We start from the raw sequence: 20822 nt of genomic DNA, 5'->3' as shown, positions 1-20822 counted from the left end.
GCAGGACCTCATGCCACTTCCTGCCTATGTCGTTAGTACCAATATGTACAACGACCTCTGCCTGTTTGCCCTCCCCCTTCAGGGTGCCCTCTACCTGAAGAGGGTTCAGCTAAACTTGCTGGGGAGGATAGGGATAGCTTCTGACAGATTGGCTTCTTCCAACAACCTAGTATCGATCTCAGCTCCCATCACTTCATCAAATCCTCAATCACAGTGAGTCAAATGGACTCTGAAATAGCTTCAGCCCATCCAGTAAAACTGTCATTTATTTCCTCCAGGCATGAGCAGATTGAAGCCATCCACATAGCTGAGCACCACCCCGAGCCTGCAGAGCATGGCTGAAGTTGAGCAGGCTCATGAAAAACCGCTCCCCTATCCTCCACCAGCGCAGAGACATGCCTCGGTTGGGTGGAGCTCTATATTACACTTGGAGTCACTTTGTAGAGAACACTTCATAGCCAGGTCCCCACGCAGTCCGAGGCAGGGACAGCCCAGGTATCTGGTACTTGGAGGGCTTCTGAAGACCAAACAACTGCTCAATCCCAGTCAGATGAAGAGTCTCTGGAAGCAACTGCCAGCTCACTAGTGGAGATGCAATGGCATGCAGCGCTGGAGCATCAGGCAGAGATTCAACAGTCGCTCAGACTAAAGTGAATGATGGAAGAGTCCATCCACGTTCCGTCTGATGTCGTTACTCCGACATGCAAGCATCTTAAGACCACAATGGAGACTGGTCTTGCCGGATTTGTGCTGTGCCCTGCACTCCATGGCCTCACGCTCTGGTGATATATATATATCAGTATATGAGCCACATGGGGACCAGGCACCTTGACTTCCCTCCAGGAGTCAGGCTTTCAACCTTCTGGCACCTACAGGGAGGATGAGGGTCAGCCAGACACCCCGGGGACTTCCATTCAGGACACTACAAGGATGTGAAGTCACGGTCGCCTGTGCCTGCTCCCACTCCAGCAGCGCGACTGACCAGGGTGCTTCTGAGCAGGAGACCCCTATGATGCCGAGGCCTTCCAGGCCTCAGACCACCAGAGGATATCTGCCAAAGTCATCATAGGTGCCAGGACATAGCAGTCAATGGACTGCCTCCACCTCTGCTGCAGATGTGGGTCTGCACCCAGGAATAGTGGTGGGTGCGGAAAGTTAAAAAATTTTGATGTCACCTCTGGTTCACAGTATGCTATCGCTGTCAATAAATTGCACTGACTGAAACCTATTGGATTGGTATGTGAATATTTGGCCAACTGAAAGCTTTTTAATTTTGCTCTTTGGAATCCTCATAGAGAAGGTTCTGAGAGATCTGGCAGGCTTAAAAGTAGACAAATCTTCAGAACCAAATTAAGTATATCCCAGGCTGCTGAGTGTGGCAAATGAGGAAATAGCACGAGCACTGGCAATAATTTTCAATTCCTCTCTGTCCACAGGAGAGGTGCTGGAGAACTGGAGGATAGCCAATGTGGTACCATTATTCCAGAAGGGAGGAAGGGATAAACCAGGACACTAGTTTCCTGGCCAGTCAATCTAACCTCAGTGGTGGGGGAACTATTGAAAACAATTTAGAGACACAGAATGAATCTGCATTTGGAGAGACAATGATTAATCAAGAACAGTCAGCATGGTTTTGTTAAGGGGAAGTCATGTCTGACCAACTTGATTGAATTTTTTGAAGTGGTGGCCAGGTGTGTAGATGAGGGAAATCCATTTGACGTCTATCTGGACTTCAGCAAGGCTTTTGATAAGGTCCCACATGGGAGACGGTAAGGTGAGAGCCCAAGGAATCCAAGGAAATTTGGCAAATTGGGTCCAAAATTGGCTGAGTGGCAGGAAGCAGAGGGTGATGGTCGAGGGGTGTTTTTTGACTGGAAGCCTGTGTCCAGTGGAGTCCTGCAGGGATCAGTGTTGGGGCCCTTGCTGATTGTAGTTTATACAAATGATTCAGGAATGTAGGAGGGTTGATCAGTAAGTTTGTGGATAATACAAAAATTGGTGAGGAGGATAGACTTTGATTACAGGAAGATATGGACGGGCTGGTCAGGTGGGCTGATCAGTGGCAAATGGAATTCAATCCTGATAAGTGTGAGGTAATGCACTTGGGCAGGACAAACAAGGCAAGGGAATACATGATAAATGAAAGAACCTGGCAAGCACCGAGGAACAGAGGGATCTTGATGTGCATGTACACCGGTCCCTTAAGATAGCAGGACAGGTAGATACAGTGGTTAAGAAGGCATAGGATATACTTGCCTTTATTAGTCCATAGAGTTTAAGGTTATGCTGGAACTGTATAAAATGCTGGTTAGGTCACAGCTAAAGCATTGTGTGCAGTTCTGTAATCCACATTGTAGGAGGGATGTGGTAGTGGAAAGGGTGCAGAGGAGATTTACCAGGATGTTGCCTGGGCTGGAGAGTTTTAGTTTTGAAGAGACTTGGATTGTTTTGCTTCGAGGAGAGGAGAGTGAGGGGAGATATAATTGAAATGTATAAAATTATGAGTGGGCAGGAAGAAACCTTTCCCCTTGGTGGAGGGATCAATAACCAGGGGACCTAGATTTATAGTAAGGGGCAGGAGGTTTAGAGGGGATGTGAGGAAAATCTTTTTGTCCAGAGGGTGGTGAGTGTTTGGAATTCGCAGCCTGAGAGGGTGGTGAAGGCAGGGACCCTCATAATATTTAAGTTGTATTTACATGTGCACTTGTGACAAGGCTTTGGGCCAAGTGCTTGAGACTGAGATTAGAATGGTGAGGTGGTTGTTTTTGACCAGCGCAGATGTGATGGGCAGAAGGGCCTTTTCTGTGCTGTATGACTCTATGACCCTTATGCCCAGGGCTAGTGGATGTATTTCCAGATGGCCTGACTTCGCTTTACTGCTGTTTCCTTCATGGCATCAGTGCTCATACTGTCTCTCAGCAGCCACCTGGGCTCTCTCTACCTAACATAGAATTTACAGTGCAGAAGGAGGCCATTCGGCCCATCAAGACTGCACCGGCTCTTGGAAAGAGCACCCCACCCAAGGTCAACACCTCCACCCGATCTCCATAACCCAGTAATCCCACCCGACACTAAGGGCAATTTAGCATGGCCAATCCACCTAACCTGCACATCTTTGGACTGTGGGAGGAAACCGGAGGAAACCCATGCACACACTAGGAGGATGTGCAGACTCCGCATAGACCGTGACCTAAGCCAGAATCGAACCCGGGACCCTGAAGCTGTGAAGCAATTGTGCTATCCACAATGCTACCATGCTGCCCCCCCCATCTTCATCTTGAACCCTCATCCTCCTCCAGTTTACCTCTGGCAAAGGCTCATCTCTTTGCATATCCAGATTGTGACTGTGAGTAAGCGGCAAAATCTCTGTGCTCATTTCAGAGGCCCACCTGAGCGGTCCAGGTATCCGAATCACATCTTCAGAAGTTCTATGTTCTGCTCTATGTGGAGGGAGCATGTGGAGGTGTGAGCATTGTTATACCTCTCCTCGGCTCGGATCACTGGAGCCATTAGCCAGTGTTTAAATGGATAGGCCTTATCATCCAGCATCCATCCCTGCAGATGTTCACAGATGGTTCCTTGAAAGTCCCAGGCACCTGGGAATGACTGAGGATGTAGGAGCCAAAGCAACTTCCCAAGGAACCAGGCACACACATGTGCTTGCGATGATCACATACTAGCTGCACATTGATGGAATGTAGGCATTCTGTTTTATAAACATTAAGTGCTGCTGCCTGGGATCCTGTATCGCCATATAGGCGCAGTCTATTGCACCATGCTTTCCTGGGAAGCCTGTGAATCTCTGAGCCTGGCTATCCTTGTCCAGAGCAAACATGACATAATGATGGGCCTAAGGGTCACCACTTTGCAATGATGTGTTGCCGACTGAGAAATGCCACACAGGTCCGCTGTTGATCCCTGAAAAGACCCAGAAGTAAAGATACGAGTACTGCTGGTACCTTTAAGGCCACAAGCAGAGGGGGAATCTCAAGCCCCACATGGCATCAGTTCTTCATTAAGAATGTGGCAGATGTGATGTACGAGGTCTCTGGACAATGTTAGCCATGCCTGACTGCCTCTCACTCATCTGTAGGTAGGTGACTCTTCAACGATAAACCCTCCGTGTGGCGAGTCTCCTTCTTAGCCTTCTGTTCATGCTTGGGCATCCCTGACCATGCCCCCCCAGGCGGTGCCATTTGTTGGAGCTGCGCACGTCACTGCTTTTCCCTCCTTCACCTCTTCCATTGAATGAGGACTTGGAGAAACGCAGCCTGGAGCCATTTGCAATTTTGTCTTCTCTATGAATAAAACATTGAAGACAACAATGGTTAACGGGTGCAGAGACTTCCGGTGGCGGCTATGCAGGAGTAAATCGCACATTTGGTGGCTCCCACTCGGGTCGGACTTTTGGACCATTCGATACCTGGCGACTCTAAGCATTATGACATAGATAACATAGAAAGAAAGACAAACTCACTGATTGCCATAGTTGGAACAGAGCCACAGAAAAGACAGAGTAAAAGAAATGGCAACATTACCATCACAAAATTCCCCACTATCAACATCCTGGGGGTTACCATGAAATGAAATGAAAATCGCTTATTGTCACGAGTAGGCTTCAATGAAGTTACTGTGAAAAGCCCCTAGTCGCCACATTCTGGCGCCTGTTCGGGGAGGCTCGTACGGGAACCACAGGCTGGTACGTTGACCACAAACTGAACTGGACTAGCCATATAAACATTGTGGCTACAAGAACAGGTCAGAAGCTGGGAATCTTACAACTCCTTAAAGCCTAGTGGAGTATTCCACTACATCAGTGTAGTGGAATGCTCCCACTTGACTGGTTGAGTGCAGCTCCAACAACATTCAAGAAGCTCGACACCATCCAGGACAAAGCAGCCGGCTTGATTGCTTCCCCTTCCACAAAATTCCCTCCCACCACCACTGGCGCACAGTAGCAGCCGTGTGCACCATCTACAAGATGCACTGCAGGAACTCACCAAGGCTCCTTCGGCAGCACCTTCCAAACCCACGACCACTACCATCTAGAAGGAGAGGCAGCAGATACCTGGGAACATCATCACCTGGAAGTTCCTCTCCAAGTCACTCACCATCCTGAGTTTGAAATATATTGCCCTTCCTTCACTGTCGCTGAATCAACATCCTGGAATTCCCACCCTAACAGTAATTTGGGTGTTCCTAAGCCACATGGACTGCAGCAGTTCAAGAAGGCAACTTACCATCACCTTCTCAAGGGTAATTAGCGATGGGAAACAAATGCTGGCCTAATCAACAAAGCTCACATCCAGGGAAAAATGCATTTTAAAACAAAGCCTTGGTTGAACTGATCCAATGGCTGCGGGAGATGCACAGCACGGTGCTGTCCAGACAGGCAATGGTGCATGGTACTGGGTGCAGACGACCCCTGCACAATGGTGTGTGGTACTGGGAGCAGACGACCCCTGCACTCCCCAAACCCGGGTGCTGTACTGATCCAATTCAGTGAAACAGGATGGTCCATGAGTCCAGCAGCACAATACTGTCCATCAAGACCAGCTCAGCATGGAGCTGGGGGACATGGACCAGTCTTCACCAGCAGTGGCGTTCAGCAGAACAGGAGTGGCGCAGCTATGGCAGATAGGCTGTCTGTTGGGAACTAAAATCCAACCTGTGCACACCAGTCTCTTTCAAATCAATTTGAGGCTGCCCTAATTTCCTGTTGGCTTGAAGCATGATCGGAAGGCCTGACGAGATTCCAGTGAGCAGCTAATTTACTGAGCATTTGAGATGCAAGTGAATGTAAATGGCGTTCACACCACCAGGCAGCGGGAAAACAACTCGTTATTAGGAGAATCGCAAACTCTTTTTACGCAGGAGGGTTTTTGACCCTTCGTCTCCCACTGTATTATCGACTCCCGCCCTCCACCAAACCCACATGCAAGAATTCCACCCATTGTTACTTTGGAGTTGATGCTGCGTGCATGAAACCATGAAACCCAAGCTGGCAGCTGAACACGCCTTGAATGGCTTAACTGCTTGGGTCAGGCTGTCAATTATACCGGAGAGTTTTGGGGGTGGGAAAATAGTATAAAATTAAACCATCCAGAAGTGCCAAGTATTCAAATGCTATGTGAATTGAGGAATTATAAACTAGTTAAATTCAGTTTAGTAACATAGGAAATGGTTGACCCTGCTCATGTAAGAGATGTAGAAGACACAAGGGCTAACTGAATGGTGTAAAAGCAATTGTGTGCCTCGTAAATTCATTGTAATCTTTGAAGAGATAATTAATCTAATGGTCATGGAGTATCTGTGAGATATAATGAATTTAAGGTGTTCAGCAATGTGGATTAAAGGCTCAGTTTTATAATGGTAAATAGTTAGAATTTTTAAAAGTACCAAAAAAACAGTCCTCGCAATTCTTGAGGAGAATTATAGGTGATGTATGTAGCTGTTACTGAACATCGATCCCTTAATCAACACTGCCAAGGCAGATTAATTGGCTATCTATCTTACTTATTTTTATTTTCTTTCCTTACAATAAAATATACATTTCAAAAATAATTAATTGGCTGCCAAGTGCTCTGGGATGTTCCGAGGATATGGATGCATTTTTAATTCTAGTTTGTTCTTGACTTGTGACTTCAGAGTACTTAATGAATTCATCATGAAAAATCCCAACCTGGAAAACAAAAAGGACCAAAGAGATCTTCAGGTAAGGGCAATTTTATTTGGTCAAGCTCAATTAATAATTCGATAAACCTGTCTTACTGCATCTATATTATGCTAAATGATTGACATTTGTGGTCTGTTCATGTCTTTAATTTTCTAGGATATCACCCATAAGATCGTGGAGGCCATTGGCACCATTGCAGGCTCCTCTTTGGAACAGACCACCTGGCTAAGGAGGAACCTAGAAGTAAAGGCTTCTCCACAAATTCTAGTGGAAGGAAGCAACATGGAAAGAGATGTTGAAGGTGTAACTCATCCCACTAGCTCTCTGAAGCCACCTACCAAAACCACTAATGGAACAGAAATTTAAAAGTAGTGTTAAAATAAAATGCTAAACACGTTTAGCTAGGGAGCACGTTTGGTGCTGGACAAAATAGCCGTTACCAGCTCTCCTAATCGATTGATTAATTAGGCAGTAATCTTCAGTGCCAACTGAAGAACCTGTCTGCCAACATCACCATATTGTGTAAAACGGATGCCAACCTTTTCATGTTCATAAATAAATATATCTTCCATCTCCTAGGATAAAATAAGAGTTATTCTCAGCTTGAAATTAATTTAGCTTGAGATAGTTTTAAAAATTGAGATGTGGGCATTTCTGGCTAGACCAGCATTTATTGCAATGTAATTCAACTGTAAGTAATCTCCTTTAAACTTGAAAAAGAAAATTATTTTAAGTAACAAAGTAAACAGATTTTGCAAAAACCATACTAGCCATACAGTATGCATACTGCTGCCCACAGACTTTGTGGGTTTTTCCAAGGCAACTTAAGTCATCGGGTCATAAAGGATTTGGATGTGGACAATCTATATAAATGATTTGGATGTGAGGACCAAATGTAATATTTCTAAATTTGCTGATGACACGAAACGAGGTGAGAATATAAGTTGTGAAGAGGATGTAAGGAGGCATCAAGGGACTTGGGTAGGCTAAGTGAGTGGGCAAGAACAAGGCAGATGGATGGAATATAATGTGAATTAATGTGAAATAATCCACTTTGGTAGAAAAAGAACAAGAATATTTCTTAAATGGTGAGAGGTTGATGTCCAGAGGAACCTGTCCTTGTTCACGATTCACCAAAAGCCAGCAAACAATCAGGATGGCAAATGATGTCAGAGAATCATAGAATTTACAGTGCAGAAGAAGGCCATTTGGCCCATTGAGTCTTCACCGGCCCTTGGAAAGAGCACCCCACTTAAGCCCACGCCTCCACCCTATCCCCGTAACCCATCAACTCAACCTAACCTTTTGGACACTAAGGGGCAATTTAGCATGGCCAATCCACCTAACCTGCATATCTTTGGACTGTGGGAGGAAACCGAGGAAGCCCACACAGACATGGGGAGAAAGTGCAAACTCCACAGTCACCCGAAGCCAGAATTCAACCTGGGTCCCTGGAACTGTGAGGCAGCAGGTGCTAACCACTATGCCGCCCTGCCGCCCCAAAACAGGAGTTAGGAGTAGGCCATTCAGTGCTCAACGTGGGACATGAACCCAAGACTCTGAGATCAAGAGTCTCATGCTCTAGTGACTGTGCTAGCCAAGCATGCTAAATCATAGTCACAGGCTCCAGCGAGAATTGAACTCTCAGGCCCTGGTTGACAAGACCAGTGCTCTAACCACTGAGCTATAGAGCCAACCACTAAAAGAAATTAGGACAAATAATATGCCGACCTTCATCTCAAGGGGATCTGAGTACAGGAGTAAAGATACCTTGTATAGAGCCTTGGTGAGTACTGTGTGCAGTTTTAGTTTCCATATTTAAGAAATGTATCAGAGGTTCACAAGACTAATCCCTGGGATGGCAGGATTGACTTCCGAGGGGAGATTGAGGAAACTAGGCTTGTAAATTCTTGCTCAGAATGAGAGGTGACCTCATAATGAACCTTTACAAAATTCCTGTGGGACATGACAGCACAGATATAGATAGAATGTTCCCCTGAATGGTGAGTCTCAGAATAATGGGCAGTCCATTTGAGACTGAGATGACGAGGAATTTCTTCACTCATAGGGTGGTGAACCTGTGGAATTCTCTACCCCAGAGGGCTGTGGAAGTTCAATCATTGAGACAGAAATCGATAGATTTTTGGTTCCTGATGACATTGAGAGATATGGGAAAAGTGGGCGAAAATGTAGAGGTGGATGATCAGCCTTGATCTGTTTGAATGGCAGAGCAGGCTTGATGTACCTGCTCCTGCTCCAATGTTCAGAATCTAATACAGTGCAGCACCCTCTTTCTGGGATCTGGAACTCGTGTACTCAAGGCAGAGCAACAACATATCCCTTTAACCAATTGCTGTAGAGAATTGTTCCTGACACAGGCAGCCTAAGTCAGTGTGTGAAAATTATAATGTTTAGTTCAATGTAAAATCATGCCGAGAAAGAAAAATAGTGAGGCTATGTTGGAATTGAGTGAGCGAGTTAAAAGAAACAAAAAGTTTTGTTTTAAAATTGCCAACATTAAGTGAAAGCTGAAGGAACTAGATGGCAGACATGAAAGTAACTTTGCAGTGCCCATAGGGGTTGTTTTGCTGAGGGTGTTAAAACACGATGCATGCCCTTGTAACTAAAGTGATACTCAAATGTCAATTGAAGTAATTTTTTTAAATAAAGGAAATCTTTCAGTGTTTACTTCATTGGTTTTAATTGAGTTTCATTAAATTTTCAACCCAAATAATTTTCTCACTGTGTTAATCATTTGATCTTTTCTGCCTTGCCCAGATATCATGTTGACCCCAGTGGTGGAGACAGCCAGTATCACACCTTCTGTGTACAGTGTACATGCACTGACCTTATTAGCGGAGGTATGGAAACCCTACTCATCTTAAATATTTGTTCTCTTCACAACTTTCACCTTCCTTCAACAGTTGACCCATTTTGATCAATATACCTCAGTGTAAGTACTCATGGAGTCATTGCGGAAGCTTCTGGTTTATATTGGTGATTTCACCTATTTTGCTCAATGGTCTAAATCTTAAAATGTCCAGAGCAGAGAAATCTGCAGGTAGGGCAGTAGATGTTGTCTATATGGACTTCAGTAAGGCCTTTGACAAGGTCCCTCATGGTAGACTAGTACAAAAGGTGAAGTCACACGGGATCAGGGGTGAACTGGCAAGGTGGATACAGAACTGGCTAGGCCATAGAAGGCAGAGGGTAGCAATGGAGGGATGCTTTTCTAATTGGAGGGCTGTGACCAGTGGTGTTCCACAGGGATCAGTGCTGGGACCTTTGCTCTTTGTAGTATATATAAATGATTTGGAGGAAAATGTAACTGGTCTGATTAGTAAGTTTGCAGACGACACAAAGGTTGGTGGAATTGCAGATAGCGATGAGGACTGTCTGAGGATACAGCAGGATTTAGATTGTCTGGAGACTTGGGCGGAGAGATGGCAGATGGAGTTTAATCCGGACAAATGTGAGGTAATGCATTTTGGAAGGGCTAATGCAGGTAGGGAATATACAGTGAATGGTAGAACCCTCAAGAGTATTGAAAGTCAAAGAGATCTAGGAGTACAGGTCCACAGGTCATTGAAAGGGGCAACACAGGTGGAGAAGGTAGTCAAGAAGGCATACGGCATGCTTGCCTTCATTGGCCGGGGCATTGAGTATAAGAATTGGCAAGTCATGTTGCAGCTGTATAGAACCTTAGTTAGGCCACACTTGGAGTATAGTGTTCAATTCTGGTCGCCACTCTACCAGAAGGATGTGGAGGCTTTAGAGAGGGTGCAGAAGAGATTTACCAGAATGTTGCCTGGTATGGAGGGCATAAGCTATGAGGAGCGATTGAATAAACTCGGTTTGTTCTCACTGGAACGAAGGAGGTTGAGGGGCGACCTGATAGAGGTATACAAAATTATGAGGGGCATAGACAGAGTGGATAGTCAGAGGCTTTTCCCCAGGGTAGAGGGGTCAATTACTAGGGGGCATAGGTTTAAGGTGAGAGGGGCAAAGTTTAGAGTAGATGTACGAGGCAAGTTTTTTACGCAGAGGGTAGTGGGTGCCTGGAACTCTCTACCGGAGGAGGTAGTGGAAGCAGGGACGATAGGGACATTTAAGGGGCATCTTGACAAATATATGAATAGGATGGGAATAGAAGGATACGGACCCAGGAAGTGTAGAAGATTGTAGTTTAGTCGGGCAGTATGGTCGGCACGGGCTTGGAGGGCCGAAGGGCCTGTTCCTGTGCTGTACATTTCTTTGTTCTTTGTTCTTTGTTAAGTCATTGATGCCATCAGGACCCTGAAGCTCCTGACACACGCACTGAAATTGCCTGGGCAGTTAAAATTTCCAGTGGGTTGATCTGCACTATCCAGGACCCTCCGTCATTCAGCCCAAGGTCAATGGGGCAGACAGGACACGTCTACATTTAAAGCCTTTGTATTGAATGCAGGCAGGTCGCATTTGAAATAAAGCAGATGAACTGATAGCTCAAATAGAAATAAATAACTATGATCTGGTAGCCATTGCAGAGTCATTGCTGCAGGATGATGTAGTTTGAGACCTGGGGCGAAATTCTCCGTTATCGGCGGAACGTCCGCTGATCGGCGCAAAAAACGGCGCAAATCCCACTTGCGTCACGTCATAAAAATGGGTCGATCGTCTCCGGCCCGAAATGGGCTAGTAGCGACGTAACGGGATCCGCGCTTGCGCAGTGGTTCACGCCGTGCAGCGTCATACGCGCTGCACGGCGTGACGGCTCATAAGGCCGCGCAGCTCCCCCCCACCCGACCGCAACACCTGACCGCAACACCCGACTGGATGGCTGGCCGCCGCTCAGCCCCGAGGTTCGAGTCACGGGATGTGGAGGCGCTCCTGGACGCGGTGGAGCAGAGGAGGGACGCCCTGTATCCCGGGCACGGCCGCAGAGTTGCCCCACGCCACAGCCGGCGTCTGTGAAGGGAAGTGGCAGAGGCCGTCACCGCTGTGGCCCTGACACCACGGACAGGCACCCAGTGCCACAAGAAGGTGAACGACCTCGTCAGAGCAGGCAGGGTGAGCCTCCCCATATCCCCCCTCCCCCATATCCCCCCTCCCCCATATCCCCCCCTCCCCCATATACCCCCCTCCCCCATATACCCCCCTCCCCCATATACCCCCCTCCCCCATATATCCCCCCTCCCCCATATCCCCCCCTCCCCCATATCCCCCCTCCCCCATATCCCCCCTCCCCCATATCCCCCCTCCCCCATATCCCCCCTCCCCCACATCCCCCCTCCCCCACATCCCCCTCCCCCACATCCCCCTCCCCCATATCCCCCCCCACATATCCCCCCTCCCCCATATCCCCCCTCCCCCATATCCCCCCCTCCCCCATATCCCCCCCTCCCCCATATCCCCCCTCCCCCATATCCCCCCTCCCCCATATCCCCCCTCCCCATATCCCCCCTCCCCCATATCCCCCCTCCCCCATATCCCCCCTCCCCCATATCCCCCCTCCCCCACATCCCCCCCTCCCCCACATCCCCCCTCCCCCACATCCCCCCTCTCCCATATCCCCCCCTCCCCCATATCCCCAAGTGAATCCAGCCCTAACCTTAACCTCTGCAATGCACGCGCAACCGATGGCGTGCATTCATATACCTGCCTAACACTGTTGCCTTTTACCCCTGCCCCCCCCCCCACAGGAGAAGCGCGCACACAACAATAGGGAGCATGTGAGGACTGGAGGAGGGCCCGCTGATGAGAGGCCACTGACCGTACACGAGGAAAGGGCCCTGGAACTGGCTGGCGGACCTGAGGACCGGGAGGTTGCTGATGCAGAGGTCGGGGGCCCACCAGCAAGTGAGCCACCGACAGCCCGTCCCCATATCCCCCCTCCCCTATATCCCCCTCCCCCGTATCACCTGATCACTGCCTGATGTCTAACCATGCATGCTTCATTGTGTATCGCAGGACCAAACGTCCAGGCACCCATCCCCGCAGATGCACACCGCCCGCAGGATGCCCCTCGGTGACCACAGGAGACGGAGAGACCCGCACCCTCCAGCATGCGACGCCCGCAGGATGCCCCTCGGAGACCACGGGAGACGGAGAGACCCGGACCCTCCAGCATGCGACGCCCGCAGGATGCCCCTCGCACACCACGGGAGACGGAGAGACCCGGACCCTCCAGCATGCGACGCCCGCAGGATGCCCCTCGCACACCACGGGAGACGGAGAGACCTGGAGCAACAGGGAGACGACACCCCCGTCACGTGCGGGAGCGACCACCCAGCGATGAGGGGGGCAGCCACAGGCCCCCGTCACATCCGAGCAAGGACACCACTACCCAGGTCACCCCTACCCGGGACAGCACTACCCGGGACAGCACTACCCTGGAAGACGAAATACCGGACAGTGACTCAGAGTGGATGGGTGGAGACGAACCCCCACCCCAAAGTGCCATGGACTCAGAGTGGGACGAAGAGCACGACACAACGCCACTGCTGTCACCAACACCCTCCACCATCGCAGAAACACTCACCACGGTTGGGCACTTTAGTGATGAGGCGTCTGGTACACTCACTGGTGCGCACAACACCGCCGTCCCGGTACAGCAGGTGGAGGTAGGAGCAGCAGAGGGACCAGGCGGTCGGAGGGCAGCCCAGGCCAAGCGAACATCTGCCGCCCAGATGGATCCCGGGTTCCTGCAGTTAACACACCCACACATAGATCCGATGCAACCACCGACCCGGAGACGAGCGAAGAGGGTGACGGGCGGCTGCGGTCGCAGGTGGAGGAGTCCACCCGCGTCCAGGAGCTGGGAGTGGTCCCGGTCATGCGTGCCACCCAGGCTGACACCGCACGGGTGGCGTCCGCGGTGGAGGCAATGGTTGCGACGGTGTCAGACATGGGGAACGGTTTGCGAGGCCTGGGGCCTTCCGTGCAGGCGGCGTCTGTGGCCCAGGAAATGGCTGCCCTCTCACAGAAGGCCATGAGCCAGTGCCAGCGCCAGATGGCAGAGGCGCTCAACGCCATAGCCCAGTCTCTGCAGGCCATGGCCCAGTCTCAGCAGGCCATGGCCCAGTCTCAGCAGGCCATCGCTGAGGGCATCGGCGCCAGTGGCCATGTGCGAGCCGGCGTCGCACTGTCACAGACAGGGTTTGCCAACACCCTGGGCTCCATGGCTGCAAACCTGCAGACCCCTGTCGATACCAGCACGGGCCTCCAGGACTGGCAGCGCCAGATGTCGGGGGGGCGTCGGATGGCCAGTCCGTTCGCATCCCCCACCCATGTAGAGGCCTGGGGGCCATCGGGCACCCCGAGGGAGGAGGAGGTGGTGTGGTCCGTCCCGGCTCCCTCTGTAGGGGAGGTCCCGGTACACCGCGACACCTCGGACTCCCCCCCCCCCCCCCCTTCCGTCCCAGGTGCATCGGGTGGGCAACGGGCAGGACAGGCTGGCAGCTCGCCATCCCAGTCGCCTGGGCCGCAGCCTGGCCCATCTAGGCCAGGACGCCCCAGGAAACGGCCGCCAAAGGGATCCAGTGTCAGAGGGCAGGAATCACAGGAGTCCACCTCCAGTTCTGCTGTACCGTCTGGGGAACCACGTAGACGTAGTCAAAGGGCCCGTAAGGCCAAACAATTAGACACTGAGTAAGTTGGCACGGGTGCAGGGCACAGATGAGTTTTAGGGGCTAGGGCACGTGCATGAACTCCTTTGGTTATTAAAGTCAATGTTACACCTACCGAAGCTGCCTTTGTGCTCTGTCCAAAGTATGCGGGGTGTCATGTACGTTGAGCGCAAGTGTGTGTGTGAGGGGTGGTCTTACCTCAGCCCCAGGTGAGTCTGCCCCCTTCCCCCTGGGCCGCCATCAACATCCCCCGGGCAGAGGACGGGACCGTGCGCTGCAGTGTCACAGCCGCATGCAGGGATGGTCCGGGTGGATGGTGGTACTGTGGCCATGGGTCAGACATAGTCCAACGATGTAGAGCCAGGAGCTCATCGCAGGGCGGGTTGTCATCATCCTCCATGGCCTGCGATAGACACGCGTCCACCCGCAACTGTGTGAGCCCGGCCCGTTGTGCCGCCGGTGGATCGGCAATGGGGGGGGGGTGGTGTGCATGCGGGTGGGGTGGGTGGGGTTGGGGAGGGGGGTGAGGGTGCTGGGTGGGTGGATGGGTGGGGGGTGTGGGTGGTCGGCTGTTGCCATGGTGTGCGGTCTGTGGCCATACTACCCGATTCCCACGCCCATCTAGTCAGTGAAGCGGGCGTCTATCAGTCTGTCCCGTGCCCGCTGGGCCAGCCGGTAAAGGTGGACAGCCACCCGCCTGTGTCTACCCTGTCTGCCCTGACCATTGCCCCCATCCCCCTCATCTGGGAGGACTGTGCCTCTTCCTGCTGCTCCTCCACTCCACCCTCCTCTGCCTGCGGCACATCGCCCCTCTGCTGGGCTATGTTGTGCAGGACGCAGCACACCACAATGATGCGGCCGACCCTATCTGACCGATACTGGAGGGCGCCCCCAGAGAGGTCCAGGCACCTGAAACGCATCTTCAGCACGCCAAAGCACCTCTCGATCACTCCCCTTGTCGCTACATGGGCATCATTGTAGCGGTTCTCCGCCTCATTGCGTGGCCTCCGTATAGGCGTCATCAGCCACGATCGCAATGGGTAGGCCCTGTCGCCCAGCAACCAGCCCCTCAGCCGGGGATGGCGTCCCTCGTACATGCCGGGGATGGATGACCGCGACAACACGAATGAGTCGTGTACACTGCCTGGGTGACGGGCGCAGACGTGCAGGATCATCATGCGGTGGTCGCAGACCACCTGTACGTTCATCGAATAGGTCCCCTTCCTATTAGTGAACACGGCCCTGTTATCTGCAGGTGGCCGCACGGCGACGTGCATCCCATCGATCGCGCCCTGGACCATGGGGAACCCGGCCACGGCAGAGAAGCCCACTGCCCGGGCATCTTGGCTGGCCCGGTCCACGGGGAAGCGGATGTAGCGGTGCGCCATGGCATAAAGGGCATCTGTCACTGCCCGGATGCACCGGTGCACCGATGTCTGCGATATGCCAGACAGGTCCCCACTCGGTGCCTGGAATGACCCCGTTGCATAAAGGTTCAGGGCCACCGTAACCTTGACGGACACGGGGAGAGGGTGTCCCCCGCCAGTGCCACACGGTGACAGGTGTGCCAGCAGGTGGCAGATGTGTGCCACGGTTTCCCGGCTCATCCGGAGTCTCCTCCTGCATTCCCGGTCCGTGAGGTCCTGGTATGACTGCCGGGGCCGGTACACACGGGGCGCCCTCGGGTGCCTCCGTTGCCGTGGGGCCGCGACGTCCTCCTCCCCCTCCTCGTCCTGTCGGTCAGGTGTCCCTCCAGCCTGGGCGGCTGCCGCCTGCCCCTCTGCGGCAGCCTGCGCCGCCTCTCTGGCACGCTCCTCCACCTCCTCCTCATCCAGGGCAACATAGACATGAGCGGCTGCCACCACGGCGGCCAACATCGCTGGATGATCTGAAAACATGACGGCCTGGTGGGGGGGAGGGGAACGACGACATGTCATCATTGCCCATATCCCCTCCTTCCGCCCCAGCCAGGTGGCATGGACCGCATGGGTCCAACTGTTGGAGGCTGGCACCTGGCCAGGTGGACCAACTCACTTGCCCTCCCATCACCCTCCTCGGCACGGACCCCCCCCCCCCAACCTCCACCCCGGCACGGACCCCCCCAACCCCCAACCTCCACCCCAGCACGAACCCCCCCCAACCCTCCACCCCGGCACGGACCCCCTCCCCAACCTCCACCCCGGCACGGACCCCCTCCCCAACCTCCACCCAGGCACGGACCCCCCCCAACCCCCAACCTCCACCCCAGCACGGACCCAACCTCCACCCGGCACGGACCCCCCCCCCCCAACCTTCACCCCGGCACGTACCCCCTCCCCAACCTCCACCCCAGCACGGACCCCCTCCCTAACCTCCACCCCAGCACGGACCACCCCCAACCTCCACCCCAGCACGGACCCCCCCCCAACCTCCACCCCGGCAACCTCCACCCCGGCACGGACCCCCTCCCCAACCTCCACCCCAGCACGGACCCCCCCCAACCTCCACCCCAGCACGGACCCCCCCCCAACCTCCACCCCGGCACGGACCCCCCCCCAACCTCCACCCCAGCACGGACCCCCCCCAACCTCCACCCCAGCACGGACCCCCCCCCAACCCCCAACCTCCACCCCAGCACGGACCCCCCCCCCAACCTCCACCCCAGCACGGACCCCCCCCCCAACCTCCACCCCAGCACGGACCCCCCCCCAACCTCCACCCGGCACGGACCCCCCCCCCACCCAACCTTCACCCCGGCACGGACCCCCTCCCCAACCTCCACCCCAGCACGGACCCCCTCCCTAACCTCCACCCCAGCACGGACCCCCCCCAACCTCCACCCCAGCACGGACCCCCCCCAACCTCCACCCCGGCACGGAACACCCCCCCCCCCCCCCAACCTCCACCCCGGCACGGACCCCCCCCCCAACCTCCACCCCAGCACGGACCCCCCCCCAACCTCCACCCCGGCACGGACCCCCCCCCCCCCCCCAACCTCCACCCCGGCACGGACCCCCTCCAGGCACTCCCCCGGAGCCCAGCCTACTCTAACCACCACCCCCCCCCCCCCACCCCCCGCCGCACACACACAAGCCGAGACACACCTCTCCTCACGCAATCAGTCTGCGGCCACGCCATTTCCTGCCCAGAGCCAACCCCCCAGGCCGTCACTCACCTCCACGCTGGTCGGCGTGAGCCTGGAGCACCGGGTCACGCCAATGAAAAGGAGGTTTGATTCACGTCGACGTGAACGGTCATCACGTCGACGGGACTTCGGCCCATCCGGAAGGGAGAATATCGGCAGGCCGAAAATCGGCTGCCTTGCGCAGACCCGTGACATTCTCCGCGGCAGCGGCGCCATTAACGCCCCGCCGACTTTTCTCCCTTCGGCGACTTCGGCGGGGGCGGGATTCACGGCGGCCAACGGCCATTCTCCGACCCTCTGGGGGGTCGGAGAATGACGCCTCTAGATAGTGAAGAGTATATGACATTTAGGAAAGCCAGGAATCTAGTAAAAGATGGAGGGATGCTTCTGTTAATTAATGATGTTTTCCCCCATAGTGAGAATGATCTATGTTATGGAAACCAGGATGTAGAAGCAGATTGGGTGGCAATGAAAAATGATAATTAAGAGCAATACATTTCTTAATTCCTGATTGGCTTATCAGTTACTCACCAACCAGATCATTCCGCTGCCCTGACGTGAAGTGAAGTAATAACATTTCCCAATTCACCAAACTTTCAGCTCACTCTGCTTGCGATCTCTCCGTTTGCAAAGCTGCACCTCAATCTCTACATTTACTGTGGAGCTGAGACTACAACAGCCAGATTGGACTAGTTAGCCGACTAACTAATTCAGCTGCTCTCCAGTAGAGCTTGTTTATTCCTTCTTAAGGCTGGAAGAAACTTACCTTAATGTATTTACTTACTTTAAGTAAACACTAGTTAAATGCTATTTGCAGGCCAGATGCTTTGAAAAATATTGGGTGGAATTCTCCCATTGTAGTACTGCCATAGAGTTTCATGAAATATTCTTTTCAAGGTATTTTACCTTGTATTTACTTTACAAAGTATTTTACTTTGGTTGCATTTTTGCTCTGTTGGCATGAAAGAGAAACTTCACTATTTTGACTTAACAGTGGCTGTTCTGAACTCTAGAATTTCATGAAATTAAAAAAAAAAATTTGGAGTACCCAATTAATTTTTTCCAATTAAGGGGCAATTTAGCATGGCCAATCCACCTAGCCTGCACATCTTTTTGGGTTGTGGGGACGAAACCCACGCAAACACGGGGAGAATGTGCAAACCCCACACGGACAGTGACCCAGAGCCGGGATCGAACCTGGGACCTCGGCGCCGTGAGGCAGCAGGGCTAACCCACTGTGACACCGTGCAGCTCTAATTTAATGAAATTTAGGTGAAACAAGTTGCTAATACATTACAGTGTATTGTAGTGAAATGTATATGTTCCCCTCTCTTTTAGGTTTTGGCTCACCTTCTGGACATGGTATTCCACAGTGATGAGAAGGAAAAAGTTATTCCATTACTTGTTAACATTATGTGCTATGTGGTGCCTTATCTTCGCAATCACAGGTACTTGACAAGCTCTACTTCAGAATGCAATTTCAATTTTATTCCTTACATTTAAAATACGTGATTAGTTTGACTAGTGCTGGGCCTCTTTATTACTGAATTTTCAGTTCCTGTGTCCATGATTTTCCAGTGCAATGTTTACAATTCATGATTCTACCTATCCATTTCTCATTTTAACAAAAATAACACAGATTCTATTCCAAAAGCAATGCATTGCACTGCTGGAGATTAGAAATAAAATCTGCTGGAAATACACAGCATATCTGGTAGCATCTGTGGAGAAAGAAACAGAGTTAATGTTTCAAATCAGTGATTCGTTATTAGATCCCCGCTCCTACTCAATTCTGCATTGAAGAAACTCAACCTGTCCTTGAATGTTCCAAAAACAAGACTTGCACGTGGCAAGCCAAATATTTCACCTCCCATGTATGCTGAAGGAGAAATTCAGGAATATGTTAACCGCTTCCTGTACTTTATGCATTCTGTGGTAGCAATTGTCTGAAACAAAGACGTCCATAATTCAACAAAACTCTTGGGGCTAGATTTTCGCAGAGTCAGGGGCACTCCACAGACCATTAAAAATAGCGGCTGGAACCCAATCCTAGAATTCCTGGACCGATGTCCGATTTTTAAAGGTGTCTTCTCAGGGTACGGGTGGTTTGGGACATGAACAAACATCCTGCATTCCCAACCTGGCTGGCTCCATTTTGAGATTCAGCATGTCCGAGTCCTCCACATTTTCACGGAGTTGAGCAAGCTTTTTAAAGAGTCTTGGTTCACAGCATTTCAGCGATAGTCTAGTCTACAGGAAGGAATCTTTTGAAAGGACCCTAACTTTTCCTGATATATATTAATGATCTAGATCTTGTGAGCAGGGGATAATTTCAATGTTTGTGGATGATACAAAACTTGCAAGTATTGTAAACTGAAGAGGACTGTGTAGAACTTCCAAAGGACATAGACAATTTGGTGGAATGGGTAGATTAAGTTTAATGCAGAGAAGTGTGAGATGATGCAGCGAAGTGTGAGATGATGCAGAGAAGTGTGAGATGATGCATTTTGGTAAGAAAAACATGGACAATATGAGTATAATTCTTAAAGGGGTGCAAAATGGGCGGCATGTGATGCAGTGGTTAGCACTGGGACTACGGCACTGAGGACCCGGGTTTGAATCCTGGCCCTGGGTCACTGTCCATGTGGAGTTTGCACATTCTCCCCATATCTGCGTGGGTTTCACCCCCACAACCCAAAGATGTGCAGGTTAGGTGGATTGGCCACGCTAAATTGCCCTTTAATTGGAGAAAAAAATAATTGGGTACTCTGGATTTATAAAAAAGGAAGGAAAAAAAGGGGTGCAACAGTAGAGGGACCTGGGTGTGTATAATAATCTTTTTATTGTCACAAGTAGACTTATACTGCAATGAAGTTACTTTGAAAAGCCCCTAGTCGCCACATTCCGGCGTCTGTACAGGTACACAGAGGGAGAATTCAGAATTCTCAGCTGATACGGGAATTGAACCCGTGCTGCTGGCCTTGTTCTGCATTACAAACCAACTGTCCAGTAGGACAGGTGGAGAGAGTATTAATGAAACATATAGTATCCTGGGCTTTATTAACAGGAGCATAGAGTACAAGAGCACAGTGGCGTCACAGCAGCAGGGACCTAGGTTCGATTCCGACCTCCGTTTACTGTCTGTGTGGAGTTTGCACATTCTCCCCGTGTCTACGTAGGTTTGCTCTAGGTGCTCCGGCTTCCTCCCACAGGCCAAAGATGTGCAGGTTAGGCGGATAGGCTGTGCTAAATTGTCCATAGTGTCCCAACGGTTAGGTTGGGTTACGGGGATAGGGCTGGGGATTGGACCTAGGTAGGGTGCATTTCCAGAGGGTCGGTGTAGACTCGATGGGCCGAATGGCCTCCTTCTGCACTGTAGGGATTCTAAGAGCAAAGATGTTATGCTGAACAAGAC

The 20822-nt window shown here is 51.6% G+C and overlaps 1 protein-coding gene and 1 non-coding gene across 10 annotated transcripts in view; one reads left to right on the top strand and one right to left on the bottom strand.

Annotated features, from left to right (window-relative positions):
- The window catches only part of dop1a (DOP1 leucine zipper like protein A), a 431858-nt gene that overhangs the window by 357360 nt on the left and 53676 nt on the right, over window positions 1-20822 (top strand). For all 9 annotated transcript variants that reach the window (XM_072502754.1, XM_072502737.1, XM_072502731.1 and 6 more), the window contains 4 exons: window positions 6649-6715; window positions 6833-6977; window positions 9455-9537; window positions 18746-18855. In XM_072502754.1, coding sequence (XP_072358855.1) covers window positions 6649-6715; window positions 6833-6977; window positions 9455-9537; window positions 18746-18855 — 405 coding nt within the window. The remainder of the gene's footprint in view (window positions 1-6648; window positions 6716-6832; window positions 6978-9454; window positions 9538-18745; window positions 18856-20822) is intronic.
- trnat-ugu (transfer RNA threonine (anticodon UGU)) lies at window positions 8298-8370 on the bottom strand. Its single transcript has one exon. It is a non-coding gene; the product is annotated as a tRNA-Thr (tRNA).

This window comes from Scyliorhinus torazame, chromosome 1, assembly GCF_047496885.1.
Source record: "Scyliorhinus torazame isolate Kashiwa2021f chromosome 1, sScyTor2.1, whole genome shotgun sequence".
Taxonomy (NCBI): domain Eukaryota; kingdom Metazoa; phylum Chordata; class Chondrichthyes; order Carcharhiniformes; family Scyliorhinidae; genus Scyliorhinus; species Scyliorhinus torazame.
Note: the sequence above shows the minus strand (reverse complement) of the source record. Positions and strands in the feature narration are given on the sequence as shown.